Source organism: Pan paniscus, chromosome 1, assembly GCF_029289425.2.
Source record: "Pan paniscus chromosome 1, NHGRI_mPanPan1-v2.0_pri, whole genome shotgun sequence".
NCBI classification, from domain to species: Eukaryota; Metazoa; Chordata; class Mammalia; order Primates; family Hominidae; genus Pan; species Pan paniscus.
In genome coordinates, this window is record NC_073249.2 from 185,748,717 (window position 1) to 185,770,893 (window position 22,177).

The 22,177-nt window shown below is 43.3% G+C and overlaps 1 protein-coding gene across 17 annotated transcripts in view; it reads left to right on the forward strand.

Moving 5' to 3' along the window:
- Positions 1–22,177, forward strand: part of SCMH1 (Scm polycomb group protein homolog 1) — a 217,030-nt gene that overhangs the window by 177,018 nt on the left and 17,835 nt on the right. For all 17 annotated transcript variants that reach the window (XM_063608326.1, XM_055094628.2, XM_063608314.1 and 14 more), the window contains 2 exons: positions 18,302–18,502; positions 20,588–20,779. In XM_063608326.1, coding sequence (XP_063464396.1) covers positions 18,302–18,502; positions 20,588–20,779 — 393 coding nt within the window. The remainder of the gene's footprint in view (positions 1–18,301; positions 18,503–20,587; positions 20,780–22,177) is intronic.

Genomic DNA, 22,177 nt, shown 5'->3' on the forward strand with positions numbered 1-22,177 from the left:
TCATTTTTTTTTAGCACTGAAAAATATTTCATTGTCCAGATGTTTCACAGTTTATTTATCCACTCACCTACTTATGGGAATGTTGGTTGCTTCAAAGTTTTTGCAATTGTGAATAAAGCTGCTGTAAATATCTGTGTGCAGGTTTTTATGTGGACATATGGTTTCAACTCCTTTGGATAAATACCAAGGAAGATAACTGCTAGATTAAATAGTAAGAGTATGTTTTGTTTTGCAAGAAACCAAAGGGGTTTCAAGATGGCTGACTAGGGCTGGGCACAGTGGCTCATGCCTGTAATCCCAGCACTTTGGGAGGCTGAGGCAGGTGTATCACTTGAGCTCAGGAGTTCAAGACCAGCCTGGGCAACATCATGAGACCCCCATCTCTACTAAAAATACAAAAAAAATAGCCAGCTGGGCATGCTGATGTGCACCTGTGGTCCCAGCTACTCGGGAGGCTGAGGTGGGAGGATCACTTGATTCCAGGGATGGGGCAGGGCAGAGGTTGCAGTGAGCCAAAATCACACCACTGCACTCCAGTCTGCATGACAGAGCTAGACCCTGTCTCCAAAACAACAACAACAAAAAAAGATGGCTGACTAGAAGCATTTCATATGCTCACCTCCTCCACTTAGAAAAACCAAAAGAGTATATAGACAATCATACTTCTGATAAATTATCTAAGATAGAACACTGGAATTCAACAGGAAAGTGACAGGAAACACAGAAAGCAAGGAAGGAGAAAGAAGAGAAGCAGCCTACCTAGCTGAGATTGGCTAGGAAACAGCAAGTGACTTCCCAAGGGTAAGCAAGAGACTTCTAGCAGCCCACATCCCCACGTATGGAATCATGCATTCCTGGCAACGAGAGCCCTTTACCTTCCCAACCCCTGAAACTGACATAGGGAGCTGCCAGAAGACCAGGAGAGGGAACTATTCCAGGGGAGGAGCTTGCACTGGGTCACACACCCTTTCTGAGCCATAAGCAGCTACAGTTGACGCACCATTTTCAATCCTAGCCATTGGCAGACTGCATTCTGTCTTGGGGCCTAGCAGTGCCAGAAATGAGGTGTTAGGGAAAATTGAGCTGTTACTGCTTGGACTAGGGCAAAAATTAGAAATGGGTTCCCATAGGTAGGACTCACAAGTGAGGCGTGGGCTGCACCTGCCAGTTCTTCGAAGCTAGTACCACCAGGACTGAAACTGGGATGTGAACAGGGTGCAAGGTGCTGCTGGGGCTTATCTAAAATGTCATTGCCAAACCCAAGGTCATCTAGATTTTCTCCTATGTGATCATCTAGGAGTTTTATAGTTTGCATTTTACATTTAGGTCTATTATCCTTTTGGGGTTACTTTTTTTCAAGAGTGTAGGTTCTATGTCTAGGTTCACTTTTTTACATGTGAATGTTCAGTTGTTCGAGAACCATTTGTTGAAAAGACTCTCTATTTTTTATTGTATTGCCTTTACTCCTTTGTCAAAGATAAGCTGATTATATTTATGTGGGTTTATTTCTGGGCTCTCTATTCTGTTCCATTGATCTGTCTATACTTTAGGCAATACCACACTGTCTTAATTATGGTAGCTTTACAATAAGTCTTGAAGTCAGGTAGTATCAGCCCTCCTGGCTTCGTTCTGGGTCTTTTGCCTCTTCATATAAAGTTTAGATTCAGTTTGGTTTGCTATTGTTGTGGAAACAGAAGTGCACTCTGTTGCCCAGGCTGAAGTGCAGTGGCACAGTTACAGCTCACTGCAGCCTCAATCTTCCTGGGCTTAAGCTATCCTCCCACCTCAGCCTCCAGAGTAGCTGGGACTACAGGCACATGCCACTATACCTAGCTAATTTTGTAGAGATGGGGTCTCACTATGTTGCCCAGGTCTCAAACTCCTGGGCTCATGCAGTCTTCCCACCTTAATCTCCCAAAGTGCTGGGATTACAGGTGTGAGCCACCACCCCCAGCTGATTCAATTTGTTGCTGTCTACAAAATAAATTCTGGGATTTTGATTAGGATTGCAGTGAATCTCTACATTGACTTGGAAAGAACTGACATCCTGACAATATTAAGTCTTCTTATCCATGAACACAAAATATCTGTTTACTTAGTTCTTTTTATGTTTCTTTCAAAAAACTTTTCTAGTTTTCCTCATATAAATGTTATATATATTTTGTTTAACTTATACCCAGGTATTTCATTTTCTGGTGCTAACATAAATGGTTTTGTGAGGGTTTGGTTTGTTTTATTTTTTGAAATAGGGTCTTGCTGTGTTGCCCAGGCTGGAGTGCAGTGGTGTGATCACAGCTCTCCGCAGCCTCAAACTCCTGGGCAGAAGCGATCTTCCTGCCTCAACTGGGTAGCTAGAACTACAGACATGCCACCATGCCTGGCTAATTTTTTTATTTTTTATTTTTTATAGAGATGGTTTCTCGCCATGTTGCCCAGGCTGGTCTTGAATTCCTGGCCTCAAACAATCCTCCTGCTTCAGCCTCACAAAGCATTGGGATTACAGGGAGCCATTGTGCCTGGCCTGTATGGTGTTTTTTAATTTTAAATTTCACTTGTTCATTGCTGCTATATAGGAAAGTGATTGACTTTTTGTATATTAGCTTTGTATCCTGCATTCTTGTAATCACTTATTAATTCCAGGATGTTTTTGGTTGTTAATTATTTCATATTCTCTGCATAGACAATCATGTCACCTGAGGACAAAGTTTTATTTCATCCTTCCCAAACTGCATTCTTTTTATCTTACTTTTTGTCTTACTGCATTAGCTAGGACTTCCAGTATGATGTTGAAGAGGAGTGGTAAGAGAGGACATCCTTGTCTTGTTCCTGATTTTGGTTGGAAAGCCTCTAGTTTCTCACCATTAAGTATGATGTTAGCTCTAGGTTTTTTGTAGATGTTATTTATTAAGTTGAGAAAATTTCCCTCTATTTCTAGTTTCCAATAGTTTTTATTATGAATGAGTGTTGGATATTGTCACATCCTTTTTCTGCATCTATCGATATGATTATCTGATTTTTCTTACTTAGCCTGTTGATATGATAGATTATATTAATTGATTTTTGAATGTTGAGTCAGCCTTGCATACTTTGGATAAATCTCACTTGGTCATAGTGTATAATTCTTTTTTATATTGTTCAATTTGATTTGATAATACTTTGTGGAGGACAATGCTGGCTTGATAAAATAAGTTAGAAAATATTCCTTCTGCTTCTGTTAATAACTTCTAAAATAGATTTTGAAGAATTGGTATAATTTCTTCCTTAAATGTTGGTAGAATTCACGAATGAACCTATCTAAGCCTGGTACTTTCCTTTTTTGAAGGTTTGGGTTTAATTAATTCAATTTTTTAATAGATATAAACCTATTCAGATTGTCTATTCTTGTTTGAGTTTTGGCAGACTGTCTTTGAAGGAATGAGTTCATTTCATCTAGGTTATCAAATTTGTGGACATAGAGTTGTTCATAGTATTCCTTTATCTGTTTAATGACAATAGGATCTGTAGTGATGTCCCCTTTATCATTTCTGATTTAGTAATTTGTGTCATCCCGCTGGTTGTTTTTTTGTTTGTTTGTTTGTTTGTTTGTTTGTTTAGTTAGCCTGGCTAGAGTATAATTGATTTTATTTATCTTTTCAACAAACCAGCTTTTGGTTTCATTGATTTTTTTTATTATTATTATTTTTTAGACAGAGTCTCGCTCTGTCACCCAGGCTGGAGTGCAGTGGTGCGATCTCAGCTCACTGCAACTTCCACCTCCCAGATTCAAGTGATTCTCCTGCCTCAGCCTCCTAAGTAGCTGGGACTACAAACGTGCACCACCACGCCCGGCTAATTTTTTATATTTTTAGTTGAGATGGGGTTTCACTGTGTTAGCCAGGGTGGTCTCGACTTCCTGCCCTCATGATCTGCCCGCCTCAGCCTCCCAAAGTGCTGGGATTACAGGCGTGACCCACCACGCCTGGCCTGTTTCCTCTATTGATTTCCTGTTTTTGATTTCATTGATTTCTGCTCTATAATCTTTACGATTTTTTATTTTCTGCTTACTTTGGATTTAATTTGCTCTTCTTTTTCTAGTTTCCTAAGATGGAAGCTCAGATTGCTGCTTTTAGATCTTCTTTTCTAATATCTGCATTCAGTGCTATAAGTCACCCTTTAAACACTGCTTCTGCTCTATCCCACAAATTGTGATAAGTTTTATTTTCATTTTCATTTAGTTCCAATTTTTTTTTTTTTTTGAGATGGAGTCTCACACTGTCACCCAGGCTGGAGTGCAATGGTGCGATCTCAGCTCACTGCAACCTCCACCTCCCACCTTCAAGCAATTCTCCTGCCTCAGCTTCCCAAGCAGCTGGGATTACAGGCGCACGCCACCACACCTGGCTAATTTTTTCTTTTTCTTTCTTTTTTTTTTTTTTCTGAGATGGAGTCTCTCTCTGTCCCCCAGGCTGGAGTGCAGTGGCCCGATCTCAGCTCACTGCAACCTCCGTCTCCTGGGTTCAAGCAATTCTCCTTCCTCAGCCTCCTGAGTAGCTAGGATTACAGACATGTGCCACCATGCCCAGCTAATTTTTGTATTTTTAGTAGAGATGGGGTTTCACCATGTTGGCCAGGCTGGTCTCGAATTCCTGACCTCATGATCCGCCCACCTCAGCCTCCCAAAGTGCTGGGATTACAGGTGTGAGCCAAGGCACCCAGCCTAATTTTTTTATATTTTTAGTAGAGACAGGGTTTTAACATGTTGGTCAGGCTGGATTCGAACTCCTTACCTCAAGTGATCCACCCACCTCGGCCTCCCAAAGTGCTAGGATTACAGGCATGAGCCACCATGCTTGGCCATTTCCAAATATTTTTTAAATTTCTCTTGTTACTTCTTCTTTGACCTATGTGTTATTTAGAAGTGCATTGTTTAATCTCTGGTGATTTTTTTCATGTATCATTCTGTTGTGTTCTGAAAGAAGACATTGTATGATTATTCTTTTAAAATTTGTTCAGGCTGGGTGCGGTGGCTCACGCCTGTAATCCCAGCACTTTGGGAGTCTGAGGCCAGTGATCACTTGAGCTCAGGAGTTTGAGACCAGCTTGGGCAACATGGTGAAACCCTGTCTCTACCAAAAATTCAAACAATTAGCCAGGTGTGGTGGCATGCACCTGTGGTCCTAGCTACTCAAGAGGCTGAAGTGTGAGAATCACTTGAACCTGGGCGACAGAAGTTGCAGTGAGCCAAGATCACACCACTGTACTCCAACCTGTGTGAAAGAGTGAGACCCTGTCTCAAAAAAAAAATGAGAAATTTTAAAAATTAAAAAAATATATTCAGATGTGTTTTATGGTCCAGAATGTGATCTACCTTGCTGAATGTTCTACATGAGCTTGAAAAGAGTATGTATCCTGCTGTTGTTGGATGAAGTCGTCAATAGATGCCAACTATATTTCAGTTGATTGAGGGGCTATTGAGTTCAATTATGTCCTTACTGATTTTATATCTGTTTGATGTGTCCATTTCTGATGGGGGGTGTTGAAGTCTCCAACTATAATAGTGGATTTATCTGTTTCTCCTTGCAGGTCTGCCTGTTTTTGCCTCATATATCTGACACTCTGTTGTTAGGTATACACACATTAAGGAACGATATGTCTTCTTGGAGAATTGGCCTCTTATTATGTAATGCCCCTGTCTTTCCCTGATAATTTTCCTTGCTCTGAACTCTACTCTGTCTGAAGTTAATATAGCTACTCCAGCTTTCTTTTGATTAGTGTTAGCATGGTATATCTTTCTTTACCCATTTACTTTTAATCTATATATGTCTTTATATTTAAAGTAGGTTTCTGGTAGACAACATAAACTTGGGTCTTGGTTTTTAAAAAATTTTTTAAAATAATCATTTACATTTACACCTTAGCAGAATTCAAGCTCCTCTCATCCTCCTAACCTGGTGATCTTTCATTAGCTTTACAAAGACAGTTTAGTTTTGGGGAAGGGCTATTATCGTTTAAACTATAAACTAAATGTCTCCCAAAGTTAGCTTGTCCCAAGCCCAGGAATGATTAAGGGCAGTTTGGAGGTTAAAGATAAGATAGGAGTTGATTAGATCAGATCTCTTTCACTGTCATATTTTCTCACTATTACAATTTTTGCAAAGGTGGTTTCAGATGAATTAAGATTAAGGAAAATAGGCCAGGCATGGTGGCTAACATCTTTAATCTCACTACTTTGGGAAGCTGAGTTGGGAGGATTGATCACTTGGGCTTAGGAGTCGCCAACAACATAGCAAGACCTTGGCAACAAGGTTTTGGCACCTAGGCAACAATGTAGCAAGACTTCTCTACTAAAAATAAAAATTAAAAAATTAATCAAGCATGGTGGTGCATGCCTGTAGCCCCAAGCTACTCAGGAGGCTGAGGCAGGAGGATCACTTGAGCCTGGGAGATTGAGGCTGCAGTGAGTTATGAGAGCACCACTGCACTCTAACCTAGGTGACAGAGTGAGACCCTGTCTCAAAAAAAGAAAGAAATTTTAAAAAAGGTCATAATTAATTTTGTCTTTACTTTTTTCTTCTCTGATGCTCTTCCTTTCTTTATATAGATCGAAGTTTCTGATCTATATCATTTTCCATCTTTCTAAAGAACCTCTTTTAATGTTTCTTGCAAGGCAGGTGTTCTGGCAACACACTCCCTCAATTTTTCTTTGTCTTTTTTTTCTCCCTCACATTTCAAGAACAGTTTTGCAGGGTACAGAACTTTAGGTCGGTGGGTTTTTTTCTCTCAACACTTTAAATATTTCACTCTCTTCTTGCTTGCATGGTTTCTTACGAGACATTAGATATAATTCTTGTCTTTGCCCCTCTATAGGTAAGGCAATTTTTTCCTCTGTTCTGTTTCAGTGTTTTTTATCTTTGATTTTTTGTAGTTTGAAAATGATATGCCTAGGTGTAGATGTCGGGGTTTTTGGCATTTTTCCTTCCTGGTATTCTCTGAGCTTCCTGAATCTGGGATTTGGTATGTAACATTAATTTGGGGAAAATTCTCAGTCATTATTGCTTCAATTCCTTTTTCTTTTTCTTTTCCTTCTAGTATCACCATTATATATAGATTACATCTGTTATAGTTATCCCACAGTTCTTGAATATTCTGTTATGGTTTTTTTTTTCAGTCTTTTTTCTCTTTGCTTTTAATTTTGGGAGTTTCTTTCCCTTGAGATATATTTGTAAAGGAAAATTAGAAATTCTCTGGACCCCCCAAATTCCTTATGAAATGGGAGAGTTCCCTGACCTCCCTCGAAGGACATGCAATAGGGGTGTGGCTTGTCTTTTCAGCGCCGTGCACTCAAACCCCTTACAGGAGGGGGAACACGTAGATGGGCAAGTGCAGGAGCTAGGATAAGCACTTTTGGGGCACCGGCCCCACAGTAGCATCTAAGGGTGGGTGCCTGTAACTCCTGAAGCCCCAGTGGGCATGCTACAGTGCTCTTTTAGCTCTGCCATCCACAGATGGCTTAAGTGTAAACCAGCTCAGTGCCCTCTTGGTACCCAGGTTCTTGTCTGGCATCCAGGAAGAATCAGGTCACACACAGACTTGAAGAATGGTGAATGTGGAGGGTTTTATTGAGTGGTGGAGGTGGCTCTCAGCGGGATGGATGGGGAGCTGGAAAGGGGATGGAGTGGGAAGATGATCTTCCTGGAGTTTGGCTGACCAGCAGCTGATCTCCTCTCTGACCATCCCCAGCCAAACTCCTCTCCATGTTCAGATGCTCCTTCTCTTCCCTCCTTCTCTGCTGTGCCATTCTGCCACTCTTCTGCTCATCGATCCTGGGGTTTGGGGTTTATATGGGTACAGGATAAGGGGGCATGGCAGGCCAAAAGGCAACATTTGGGCACGAAAACAGGAATGCCTGTTCCCATTTAGTGCTGTGTGTTTCCAGGCTTGGGGGTGGGGCCTTTGCCAGGGAATTGCCCCCTTCTACCCAGTATTTCCCTGTCTCCTGTCTGTATCACTTATGCAACAGGGAAGGGTAAACCTAGGGGTTAAGCCATGTAACACCATCTTCCAGGTGAATAGCTGTTAGTAGCATTATGCATTAGCCAGATCCCCAAAGGAAAGGTAAAAAGCCTCAGGCATCCATGAAGGACTGCCTGCACAGATCATTCACAAGTAAACTCTTTGATGGTCTCCCACAAGCAAGGACACACCAGCTGCAACTTCAGGTCTATAATCTAAGTCTAGCTCTTAAACTCCACACTGATAATGTCAATATCATATCTTCTCAGGTGCAGAACAAAGACAAAGGGGACAGTCATTCCTCCACCAACCCAGAGATGTCTGCATAATTGATTTTTACTTTACTCCATTTTTGCTCTTCAAACATTCACATTATCTTATGTAAAATGTAGATTTGCCAAGCACTTACTAAAGTCTCACAAGAATGTAACCATTCCCCTTACCGCCTACCTGCCCTCCTTTAAGAAAATGTATAAATAAGGCCGAGCATGGTGGCTCACACCTGTAATCCCAGCACTTTGGAAGGCCGAGGCGGGTGGATCACAAGGTCAGGAGATCGAGACCATCCTGGCTAACACAGTGAAACCCCGTCTCTACTAAATATACAAAGAATTAGCCAGGTGTGGTGGCATGCACCTGTAGTCCCAGCAACTCAGGAGGCTGAAGCAGGAGAATTGCTTGAACCCAGGAGGCGGAGGTTGCAGTGAGCCGAGATTGTGCCACTGCACTCCAGCCTGGGTGATAGAGCGAGACTGTCTCAAAAAAAAAACAAAAACAAGAAAGAAAATGTATAAATACTAAAATCCTGAAAGCCTCTTTGGAACAGTCACAGATGTGTCTGTGGCTCATATTTTCCCCAGACATACTCCAAAGCTAGCTTAATAAACCTTGATTGATTGAGACCATTTCTTCAGTCACTCATTCAGTTATCATGCTCAAATGCAGCAATTCTTGCCTTAGCATGTCTAACCTAATAATGGGCCAATGAAAGGCATTCATTTCATTTTTTTTCTTTTTCTTTTTCTTTTTTTTTTTTTGAGACAATCTCCCTCTGTCTCTCAGGCTGGAGTGCAGTGTGCAGTCACAGCTCACTGCAGCCTCAGCTTCCCACACTCAGGTGATCCTCCCACCTCAGCCTCCTGAGTAGCTGGGACTACAGGCGCACGCCACCACACCTGGCTAATTTTTTGTAATTTTAGTAGAGACGAGGTTTTGCCATGTTGCCCAGGCTGGTATTGAACTCTTGAGCTCACTCACTCCACTGGCCTTGACCCCCCACAAAGTGCTAGGTGTGAGCCACTGTACCCAGCCCATTCTTTATTTCTGTTACAGTATTTTTGATCTCTGGTGTTTCTTTTTTATTTTTTCTTGGAATTTCCATCTCTCTGCTTACACTGCCCATCTGTTCTTGCACGCTGTCTAGTTTATTCATTAGAGCCCCCAGCATGTTAATCATAGTTGTTTTAAATTCCCAGTCTGATAATTCCAGCATCCCTGCCATATCTGAGTGTGCCGCTTTTTCTTCAAACTGTGTTTTTTGTCCTTGAGTATACCTTTTTTGTGTGATAACTGGACATGATGTACTGGGTAAAAGGAACCATGGTAGGGCCAGGCGCAGTGGCTCACACCTGTGATCCCAGTACTTTGGGAGGTCAAGGTGGGCAGATCACTTGAGGTCAGGAGTTTGAGGCCAGCCTGGCAACATGGCAAAACCTTGTCTCTACTAAAAATACAAAAAAAAAAGAAAAATTAGCCAGGCATGGTGGTGGAGGCTGAGGCAGGAGAATCACTTGAACCCAGGAGGCGGAGGTTGCAGGGAGCCGAGATCACACCACTGCACTCCGGCCTGGGTGACAGAGCAAGATTCTGTCTCAAAAAACAAACAAACAAAAAAACAACAACAAAAAAAACATGGTAAATAGGTCTTTAGTGGTGTGGAGAAATGGGAAGCATTCTACAGTCCTATGACTAAATCTCAGTCTTTCAATGAGCCTTTGCCCCTGGGTGTGAACTTAACAAGTGCTTCTGGTCCCCGCCCCCACCTCTTTGGGTTGGATAGAATGGCCGGGAGTGCGGTATTTCTCTTCTCCCGAATGGAAGGCTAGCATTGGCTGGAGTTGGTTATTTCTCCTCTTCCAGATCAGTTAGGCTCTGAAAAATCCCTAATAGTTTAGGCTGTGGTAAAATAGTTTCTCCTGAGGGAAGACCTTGTTGAGAACAGAGGGCTCTAGTATATTTCAAAATGGTTCCTTTTCCCCTCTCCCTGCCAAAAGCATGAGGGTATTTTTCTCTTATATTTACTGTGAGAATCCGGTTGAGCTCCTGGAGGCAAAACTCACAAAAGTTTCCCCCTCCTCCCCAATGACTGGGACTCCCTGGAGTTTTAATCCCAAACTTCTTCACACTGAGCCTCTGACAAGTCATCAAGTACAGTTTAGGTTTTCCTGCCCTAGCACTGGTTCCAGAGACTTCGGCTTATTCACCTGTCTGTCTCTTCAAATTTGAGGGCTAATAGTTTGCCCTGAGACCTTACTTCTCTGACAGATCTAAGGATTGTTGACTTTTCAGCTTATTCAGCTTTTTACTGGTTGTTAGGATGGAGTGGCAACTTCCAAACTCCTTATGTGCCAGACCTTTCTCTGAATTTTTTTAATAACCTCCAATTCTAATTTAATGGATCTAGTAAAAAAAAAAAAAAAAAAAAAAGACAGTATACACAAATATCCTTATGACCTCAAGATTGGGAAGGATTTTTAAAATAAGACAATAAGCATAAACTATAAAGGAAAAGATCAATATATTCTATATTAAAATGAATACAGCTCATCTCTGCACCACATGGCATCAGTTGGGGTAGCTCAATTGGGGCTTATGATAATTCCATTCACATAACTAGCAGAACTCATGTTGCCTGTTGGTTCTCGCCAAAGGGTAACTTGGGCTTTGCCATACCATGGTGGCTGCGTTCCTAGAGCAAGTTTCTCAAGAGATAGGAAGTGAAAGCTACCATTTTCTTAAGGCCTGAGCCTCAAACTTAGCATAGCATCATTGCCACCATATTCTATTGATCAATCAGTCACAGAGCCTAGATTCAAGAGGAGAGGAGTAGACCCCACCTCTCAATAGGAAGAGGGTCAAATAATATGGGCCATATTTTAAAACTACCTCTCTATTCTCTGGACATGGATTATTAACATTTTTTCCACTTGCAAAATTTATTCTTGCCCTCACAAGATTCCCCATCAGAAGTCTCATCCTTTTACACCAGTAGGCTCAAGGTCTAGGATCTCATCATCTAAATCAGGTCCCAGTACACGAGGCCTCTTAGGTGTGGTTTGTCAAGGATACCTCCTTCAGTGTGGTTCTTCTAGTCCCGACAACCTGTGAACTAAAGAAATAAGTTGTCTGCTCACTACCTACCTAACACACAGTGGTGCAACAGACACGAGGTAACATTTATAGATGCTTTCTTTTCAAAAGGGAGGAAACCTGAAGGCATGCAGCAGTCACTGGTCTATAGAAATTCTGAGGCCGAGCGCGGTGGCTCACGCCTGTAATCGCAGCACTTTGGGAGGCCGAGGCGGGCGGATCACAAGGTCCTGGCTAATACAGTGAAACCCTATCTCTACTAAAAATACAAAAAATTAGCCGGGCATGGTGGTGGGTGCCTGTAGTCCCAGCTACTCAGGAGGCTGAGGCAGGAGAATGGCATGAACCCAGGAGGCAGAGCTTGCAGTGAGCTGAGATCGCACCACTGCACTCCAGCCTGGGCGACAGAGTGAGACTCCATCTCAAAAAAAAAAAAAAGAAATTCCGAAATCCAACTGGGCACATGTTGGCCAACTCCTTAATTAGGTCCAGTATTACTTTCTGGGAGTTGTTTTCCATGGATCTTGGTTTTATCCTCTGAATCATCCTTGTTTTCCATAAGAAAACTGAGATTGCCTTTTTAGTTTCCTTCCTGCCTATATAAGGTTGGGCATCCAAAGGATTTTTTCCATTTTGTACCATCTTTCTTGCTTTTAGTCCAAGCTGTCAATGCTTCTGCCAGAATGATTCTCTTAGAAATGTGAGAGGTTTTTCAGCTAGGTGCAGTGGCTCGCACCCATAATGCCAGCACTTTGAGAGGCCAAGGTGGGAGGATTCCTTGAGCCCATGTGTTCAAGACCAGCCTGGGCAACATAGTGAGAACCCGTCTCTACAACAAAGTAAAAATTAGTTGGGCATGATGATGCACACCTGTGGTACCAGCTACTCAGGAGGCTGAGGTGGGAGGACTGGTTGAGCCCTGGAGACCGAGGTGGCAGTGAGCTATGATCATGCATGCCACTGCACTCCAGCCTGGATGACAGAGCAAGACCCTGTCTGTAATTTAAAACCAAAGAAATTTGAGGGGCTTTCTTTGAACTGTCAGAGTTCACTTCATTAGACAAAAGCCACAACTACAAGTCTTTTAATGATAAGCCCTTCTCTACTTTGGGCTTCCTATTCAGCTGCTGTGGGACAGTACTCTTAAGATTCTTAAAAATCCTGTTGTTTAAGGAAAAGAATCTGTGAGGCTTGCCCTTCAGATTCTTAGAGAACCTTTTAGGCCTGAGAGTCTGCACAGCATAGAGTTACATCTTTCTTACATCTTAAAGAATTTTACTGTCCTTTTCTAGAGTCGAAATCCTTTCATAATTTATAGTTTTTTGCCTTATGGAGAGACTGGAAATAAGAAATTTTATTTGTAAATTCTGCAAGTCCTGGGGGTATGTGGAGGGGTGTGTGTACATGTTTTTAAGCTCATCTCTTGTCTTGCATTTTATCATAAGCAGGGAGAAGCCAGGTGATACTTTCATTACTTTGTCTGGAAATCTCCTTAGCTATTTCCTTGAGTTCATCAGGAATATTTCTTATTTCCATGTTACTATAGGCAACAGTCCTGTCACACTTTCAACACTTCCCCTTTCATCGATCTTCCAATAAGATTTTCTTCACTTTCCCTTAAACCTTCACTGACAGCCTCATTAAGAACCTTTAGGCCGGGCGCGGTGGCTCACACCTGTAATCCCAGCACTTTGGGAGGCCGAGGCAGGCGGATCATGAGGTCAGGAGATCGAGACCATCCTGGCTAACACGGTGAAACCCCGTCTCTACTAAAAATACAAAAAATTAGCCAGGTGTGGTGGCGGGCGCCTGTAGTCCCAGCTACTCGGGAGGCTGAGGCAGGAGAATGGCGTGAACCCGGGAGGCAGAGCTTGCAGTGAGCCGAGATCACGCCACTGCACTCCAGCCTGGGCGACAGAGCAAGACTCTGTCTCAAAAAAAAAAAAAAAAAACCTTTAGGCTTCCATTAAAACTCTCCTCGAGTCTCCTTCAGTTTTCACTGACACTCTGTGTGGTCCTTTATGCTTCTTTCTGCTCCCCAGGTCCAGAGCCAATGCCATGTGTGTCAGCCTTTTGTTACTGCAGCACCCTATTTCTGGTATCAGAATCTGTCCCAATAATCTTTTGCCATGTAACAACCACCACAAAATTTCATGGTTTAAAACAACAATGTGGGCAGGCCTGGGTGGAGACAGCTTGTCTCTGTTGCATGCAGCGTCAGCTGGGGTGGCTTGACTAGGACTGAAGGATCCACTTTCACCACATGGCCAACCAGCTCGTTCTGGCTGTTGGTTTAAATGGACCTCCCTACAGGGTGGCTTTGCTTCCTCACACATGGTAGTTGGGGTCTCAAAGCAAATGTCCCAAGAAACAGGAAGTGGAAGTTGTCAGTTTCTTAATCCTTAGGCCCAGAAACTGGTACAGTGTTGTTTCTGCATAGTCTAAAGGCTTTATAGTTCTGCCTTTTATATTTCATCATTTAATCCATATAGATTTTTTTAAATCATCACCAGACTAGTTATATTATTTCCTTTTTGTGTATTTTAACTGAGGTAAAGTTTCTACCTTTAGTGAAATGTACAGATCTTAAGCATACAATTTGGCCGGGCACAGTGGCTCACACCTGTAATCCCAGCACTTTGGGAGGCTGAGGCGGGCAGATCACGAGGTCGGGAGTTCGAGACCAGCCTGACCAACATGGTGAAACCCCATCTCTACTAAAAATACAAAAATTAGCCTCACGTGATGGCACATGCCTGTAATCCCAGCTACTCAGGAGGCTGAGGCAGGAGAATCACTTAAATCCGGGAGGCGGAGGTTGCAGTGAGCCAAGACCGCACCACTGCACTCCAGCCTGAGCGACAGAGAGAGACTTTGTCTCAAGAAAAAAAAAAAAAAAGCCTACAATTTAATGAGTTTTAAGCACCCATGTGACTACAACTCCAAGGAAGATGGAAGACATTTCTGCCACCCCCGAAGTTCCCTTATGACTCCTTACAGTTGGTCTCCACTTCCACCTTTATGCTGATTTTTATCACTGTAGATTAGATTTCCCTATTCTTGAACTTACTATAAATGAATCATACTATATGTACTCTTTTGTATCTGGTTTATTTCACTCAGTGTTTTAAAAAGCACCCATGTTCTTGTGCCTATCAGGAGTTCCTTCTTTTTTACTGCCAAGTGATACTCCATTAAATGAGTATACACTCACGTATTACTTAATCATGGGGATATGATCAGAGAAATGCATCATTAGCCAGTATCCTCATTTTATGAACATCATAGTACATCGATCTTCAACCTTTTTGGCACCAGGGACTGGTTTTATGGAAGACAGGTGTTCCATGGACCAGTGGCAGGGGGGATGGTTTCAGGATGAAACTGTTCCATCTCAGATCATCAGCCATTAATTAGATTCTCATAAGGACCACACAACCTAGATCCCTCGCATGCGCAGTTTACAATAGGATTCATGCTCCTGTGAGGATTTAATGCCACTGCTGATCTGACAGGAGGCGGAGCTCAAGTAGTAATGCTCACTCGCCTGCTGCTCAACTCCCGCTGTGCAGCCCCTTTCCTAACAGGCTGTAGACCCCCGTATTGGTCTTCAGCCTGGGGGTTGGGGACCCCTGTCATAGCGTACTTACTCAAACCTAGATGGTATAGCCCATTGCTCCTAGGCTACAAACCTGTATAGCATGTTACTGTGCTATAGGCAGTTGCAGCACAATGGTTAAGTATTTTTGTATCTAAATATGTATAAAGATAAAAAGGATACAGTAAAATTATGGTTTAAAAGATTTTTTAAATGGTACACCTATACAGGGTACTTACCGTGAATGGAGCTTGCAATACTGGAAGTTGCTCTGAGTGAGTGGTGAATGAGTGGTGAGTGAATGTGAAGGCCTAGGATATTACTGTACACTACTGTGGACTTTATAAACACTGTACACTTTGGCTACACTAAATTTTTTTTTAATTTTCTTCAATAATAAATTAACCTTAGCGTACTGTAACTTTTTTACATTATAAACTTTTTAACTTTTTGACTCTTTTAATAACACTTGGCTTAAAATACAAACATACTTTATAGCTGTACAAAAATATTTTATTTTTATCTTTATTCTGTAAGCTTTTTTTATTTAAAAAACTTTTAGATTTATTTTATTTTTTTACTTTTTAAACTTTTTTATTAAAACCCAAGACATACACACACATTAGCCTAGGCCTACACAAGATCAGGATCATCAATGTCACTGTTTCCTATCTCCATATCTTGTCTCACTGGAAGGTCTTCAGGGACAATAACATGCATGGAGCTGTCATCCTGTGATAACAATGCTTTCTCCTGGAATACCTCCTGAAGGACCTGCCTGAGGCTGTTTTACACTTAACTTTTTTAATAAGTAGGAGTACACTCTACAATAATGATAAGAAGTATACTAAATACACAAATCAGTAACATAGTCATTTATTATGTTACCAAGTATTATATACTCTACGTAATCCTATATGCTATATTCTTTTATATGCCTGGCAGTGCAGTAGGTTTGTTTACACCAGCTTCCTCACAAACACATGAGTAATGCATTGTGCTATGACTTTACATTGGCTACAAGGTCACTAGGTGATAGGAATTTTTCAGCTCCCATGGGAACACTGTCATATATGCAGTCTGCCATTGACCAAAATGTCATTATGTGGCATATGACTGTACCACAATTTGTATCTCTTCTCTTTTTGGTGGATATTTGGGTTGCTTCTAGTTTGGGGTTATTATGAATAAACTATTATGAACATTCTTATAGGTGTCTTTTCGTAGACACTTGTTTTTATTACTCTTCTTATCTCTCTGGATTCCTGCATTTTTAGTTATTTCAGTAAAAGAGTCACATTACTAGATGTGAAAATCCTGTTTCTTAAAATACTTCAGTTAAACCTTCTTTTATTAGCTCCCCCTCACACTCACCTCCAGAGGCACCAACTCTGCCGATTATTAGGCCTTTTGCAAATTATGAGAGCGTGGTTCTCATCACTCCCCACTCCAGCTTTAGGGTATACAGCTTTGTTGGGTCTGTTGAGTCAGTCGCTACGTTCCCAGTCCGCTTTCCACCTTCCTAATTTTATTGTCATCTCCTCTCTTATTATCTGGCTCATTTTAGTGAGTTTTTGGAGAGAGCAGAGTTAAATGTATTCGTTCAATTCATCTTGTTTACCCTTTTCTTCTTTTTGTTTTTATGTTTCTCCTGTCACTTTCCACATATCACCTCCCTACTTTCTGTTTTCCATTTCTTCCGTCCATGTTGGTTCTCCTTAGAATTAGAATTATGAAGGTGGAGAATCCTCAGAGAGCATCTGGCTCAGTCACTTCATTTTTCAGGTGGTGAACCTGAGACCCAAGGAGAACAACAGTCCATCCACAGGCCACACAATTACTGCTCTTATCTTTTCTACCTTTAATAGCAAAGAGACTTTTGCCCTTCTACCCCTTCAGCTAGTGAGCCACAACCACACAAGAAAGAATAGTACCCGCTACTCAAATGGGAAGCTGGAAAGCAGATGGAGGAGAAAATGTCATTGCTGACCAGGTTGCTGTGGGTCCTGAGGAGAGAACAACTCCAGAGACAACTCTGTTAGGACTGCCTCGGTCTCCTGTGCCCACTGCACCCCTTCCCCACTGCAGTGCCAGGTGGAGGCCAGTAGCTAGGAGAGTGCTTAACCGTCTTGGGACCCTCAAGCTCTTTTCACTTTTTTTTTTTTTTAAAGACGGAGTCTCTGTCATCCAGGCTGGAGTGCAGTGGCGCAATTACAGCTCACTGCAGCCTTGAACTCCTGGGCTCAAGCAGTTCTCCCACCTCAGCCTCCCAAGTAGCTGGGACCACAGGCACATGCCACCACACCTAGCAAATTTTTTGTAGAGATGTGGTCTCACTGTATTGCCCAGGCTGGTCTCAAACTCCTGGCTTTAAGTGATCCTTCCGCCTCAGCCTCACAAAGTGCTGTGATTACAGATGTGAGCCACTGCACCCAATTTTTTTTTTTTTTTGAGACCAATTCTCACTCTGTCCCCCAGGCTGGCGTGCAGTGGCGCAATCTCGGCTCACTGCAAGCTCCGCCTTCCAGGTTCAAGCGATTCTCCTGCCTCAGCCTCCCGAGTAGCTGGGATTACAGGCGCCCACCACCATGCCCGGCTATTTTTTTTTTTTTTAATAGAGACGGGGTTTCACCTCTTCACCAGGCTGATCTCGAACTCCTGACCTCGTGATCCACCCGCCTCAGCCTCCCAAAGTGCTGGGATTACAGGCGTGAGCCACGGGTGGCTCACGGCCAGCCCAACTTTTTTTTTTTAATCCAATTTTTTTTTTAATTTTTGCTATATTTTTTGGGCATGAGTGTTGATGTAGAAGGTAACAAAGGGACCCTAAGGCCCAAAACAGAAAGCAAGGCAAATGATCAATGGTGCAACTATTCTAAATCCAATGACATACATACACACACACACACACACACACACACACATGCCCTTGCTAATACTGCCATTGCCCCACAGCTCCTTACACATATATGGTAAGAGGTACAAAGAATATGTGAGGCAACCAAGTACAAAAAAATGGAAGTACGTACAAGAGGGGAATTGTCTAGATTTTCTTTTCAGTGCACAGAAGACAAAGTGCAAACTCTGTGTCTTGGCCTTTGGTCTGTGCCACTCTTCCAGTCTTCCCACAGACTTTGATCATGCAGTTTGGGTTGGCAGTAGCTGGGCACAGCCTTTTCTTGACCCTCCACCCTCTACCTCCCACAGCATTTCACCAGCTCAGCTGCTAGGAATTCTGTTAGGAACCAGAGGCCAAGGTATAAAAGATGGAATAGGATGCTGTTCTCTGACTTCTCTATCCCAGAGACTCTTGAAGCTTCTTTGATTCTTTGTCTCCCATAGTTTGTATCTACTTGAACAAGAATGGCAGCACAGGCCCCCACTTAGATAAGAAGAAGGTCCAGCAACTCCCTGACCATTTTGGACCAGCCCGTGCCTCTGTGGTGTTGCAGCAGGCTGTCCAGGCCTGTATCGACTGTGCTTATCACCAGAAAACCGTCTTCAGCTTCCTCAAGCAAGGCCATGGTGGTGAGGTTATCTCAGGTAAGCACACTTTGGCTCATATTGCCTCCCAGCCAGAAGGACCCACCTTCTCAACTGGTTGATTTCTTGTAAGGCATCCTGGTTCCCACTTCATACCTGCAGGCTCTGGAAAAATGTGAAGGTATTCCATTCCTCATCTCCAACCCCCCAAGAGCCCCTCTGAGCCTTATGCATACCTCTGCCAAGGAGAATACCCACAGATTCTGCTTCACTGAGCCTCTAAACTGATTCCCCCCATCTACCTGATTGACCTGTCCGTACAGAAAGTATAGGAGAAAGAATCCAGAGGGGGCTATGTTGTGGCAGCAGGAGGGTTTCTCCAGACTGTTGCAGCCTCCCACCTGGTTTCAGGAACCACTGAACTCCTCTATCATTCCTTTGATTCCTTAGCTTCCTCGTCCTAAACCAGGCCCAGTAGAAGAGAATTAAATCCCAGGGTGGTTGGGAAAAGTCATTTCCTTTTTCTTTACTGCTATGAGAGTTTGATTCAGTGACACAGTGTTTTTTGCTCTCACAGAATACTCATTTTTTCTCCTGTGTCCTGATTCTGTTTCAGTTTTCCTAAATCCAAAATCCTGTTTAGCCACTAAACCTATGAAGACTTGACCTAGAGCCTTTCAGTCTTAACTGATGCTATTCCATAATCCCCTGCCCCTCCTCCCTAGCAGGTTGTAATAACCAGCTTCAGGAAACCCCGCTGGCATGGAAGACTCCATAAATAACCAGACTGTATTATTTTAGCAAACATTTATTGAACCGTTACTATGTGTCAGGTGATTGCCAGACACTGGTCAGGAGAAGGGGAGAATAGAAGATGACAGCTTAGGCTCCATACCAGTGAAAAAGAAAGAATATACATAGCTAACTGTGAGAAGTGCTGTAATAGGGAAATGTATACAGAGTGGTGTGGCAACCCAGACTAGGGAGTACTTGGCTGTGAGGAGGATGGAGCAGACAGGCAGGGAATTTTTATAGAAGACTAGGAACTGGCCAGGTGCGGTGGCTCACACCTGTAATCCCAGCACTTTGGGAGGCTGAGGTGGGCGGATCACCTGAGGTCAGGAGTTGAAGACCAGCCTGGCCAACATGGCAAAACCCTGTCTGTACTAAAAAAAAATACAAAACATTAGCCAGGCATGGTGGTGCACGCCTGTAGTCCCAGATACTCGGGAGGCTGAGGCAAGAGAATTGCTTGAACCTGGGAGGCGGAGGTTGCAGTGAGCTGAGATCGTGCCATTGCACCCCAGCCTGGGTGACAGAGCAAGACTCCGTCTCAAAAAAAAAAAAAAAAGACTGGGAAGTGCCTGGGAAATTAAGCCTTATGTCCCTTCTGAGGCCCAGCCTACTCCCTGGTCTCTTCTTTGTTTCTTTGTAGTGGTCTGTAAGAACCTGGCCTTCTTTACTGCCTCTCTTTAGCTGCTCTCCTATACCCCCTCTGGGGTTCTTCTTCTGCCTCAAAACTGGTTCTTGAGAATGACCTATCTCCCCAAATCCCCATGTCCTTGCTGCCCTCAGAGACAAATACACAGGTCTTTGCTTTTTAAGGTTTATACTGATACATTTTTATAGAAAAAGATGATAGGAAGTAAACTAACACCAAGCATGAAACAGTTCCAAATGTTGCCAAAATTCTAGTGCCCTTATGTAGATCAGAAATTGTGTACCCATACCATTGCTGGCTATGGCTATATTCTACTCTTCTGCCGAGCTTCTCTGTTCTTGGGCAGTTCTTGTGAAAATAGCACCTTAAATGAGCAGATTTCCTGGGGGAGATCCAACCAAGTGATGGAGCAGAGAGAATTATGTTCACAGTTGTTTTCACAAGTTGAATAAAATCATTCCAGAGCCCAGGGTGCAACAGACCTGGCCTGGCCACTCCCATATTTGCAAGCCCTTTACAGTTGGAGGCAAAAATCAAAGCCCTCGAGGGAGGGAGTTAAAGAGAGGGAGGGAGGAAACGTGGGGCACTGATTCCCTTTGTGTAACCAGGTAAGCCTGAGACAAGCAGTGGGCTGGACTCGTCCTGCCTAGCGCTGTACTCCACTGCCAGGCTGACATGCTTGGCCCTGTTTACTCACTCCACAGCCGTGTTTGACCGGGAACAGCATACCCTCAACCTCCCAGCAGTCAACAGCATCACCTACGTCCTCCGCTTCCTGGAGAAACTCTGCCACAACCTTCGTAGTGACAATCTGTTTGGCAACCAACCCTTTACACAGACTCACTTGTCACTCACTGCCATAGAGTACAGCCACAGCCACGACAGGTACCTACCAGGTAGGAGCTGGGATGGGGCCTGGGCTGAGAGTGGGGGACAGGGCTAGCAGCAGCACCTGCAGGGGCCCAGGGTCAGCCTTCAGAACTACTGGCCTGGCACCTACTATCCAGAGGTCTGCTTTTCTGTCCCTTACCTTTGCCATATCTGAGACTTTTCAGCCTCCTCTCATCTTTACTTTTTCTTCAGGATTTTGTTTTCTGTCTCTAGGATCACCCCTATTTCTTTCTAGATCCTTATCCCTAGATAAAAGGTGGTTCGCAATTCCCCTTCTGAGTTTCAGACTGCATGTGGAGCCACCAAGAAGTCACAGAACGTCTCCCAGTGTGAACCTGGCAGCAAAGGCCTAACACACATCTCCCTTGCCAGCAGGAAGGTTTAGTCTCAGGCTACAGATTGAGAAATTTGCTCCCTGGTGATTGGCCATCTATTCTTTCCTTTGGCACATGGCCCTAACTTCCAGCACTGCCAGTCTAGCAAGTCAATTCAAGTTCCTGCTATTTCTCACTCGGCTGGAAAATAACTTTCTTAGTTAACATACCAGACCCACAATGGGAAAGCAGATGCCGCGTGGCCAAATCAGTGACTAAGTACTTCCGAGAGAGATTAAAGATTCAATGGAACTCTGCGTCTCTCATCTGGAACCCAGGACACAGAACAAGGGAGGGAAGAAAAGCTCAGCCTTAAACATAGCAAGGTAGGTCATTACTGAGAGGGAGGAAAGGCCCTTAAAAAAGCCCTGCAGATTGTGTCCTGAGCAGAGAAATAGGGAGGGGTGCTGCCAGTGTGAGTGCTGTGCTGTCTGTTGATGGGAGGACACAAGTCTGAAAGTTGTCTTTTCCGACCTTCCTCTACACAAACAAGTCTTGTTCCCACACTGCCTTCCCTGGTGTCTTTTCATCATAGTCTTAACAGAATCACCTCCGATAAAAGCACTGCTTCTAGAGAATGTGCCCAGGGAAGTGACTGTTCCCCCATTCTCCTTCCCCCTTTCCCTCATAGATACTTCTGTACCCAAATCCGTATTGCTTATGTGACTTGCAAGCAGGTCAAAAAGATACCTGAATTTTAAATACTCTGTGGGGGCCAGACCATCTGATCCCTGCAGCCATTTCTATGATCCCCTGGCTGATCCTTTTCTATGGAGGGAACTTCTCCTCACCTAACCCATGCTAGATTGCTTTCTTTCAGTACCAGAGTCTCTGAGAAAAGAAAAAGGCATTCTGACTTGCAGTTAGAATGTTGCACTGGGAGTCTGGACTGGGCATGGTAGAGCTGGTACAGACAAAGGCAAGTTTTAAATACCTCCAGTTAGGCATTCAGGAACTCTGATCTACATTTCAGACATGAAAGTTAGGCCTACCTGGGATTCTGAAAGAATGGATGCATGAATGGGGGTT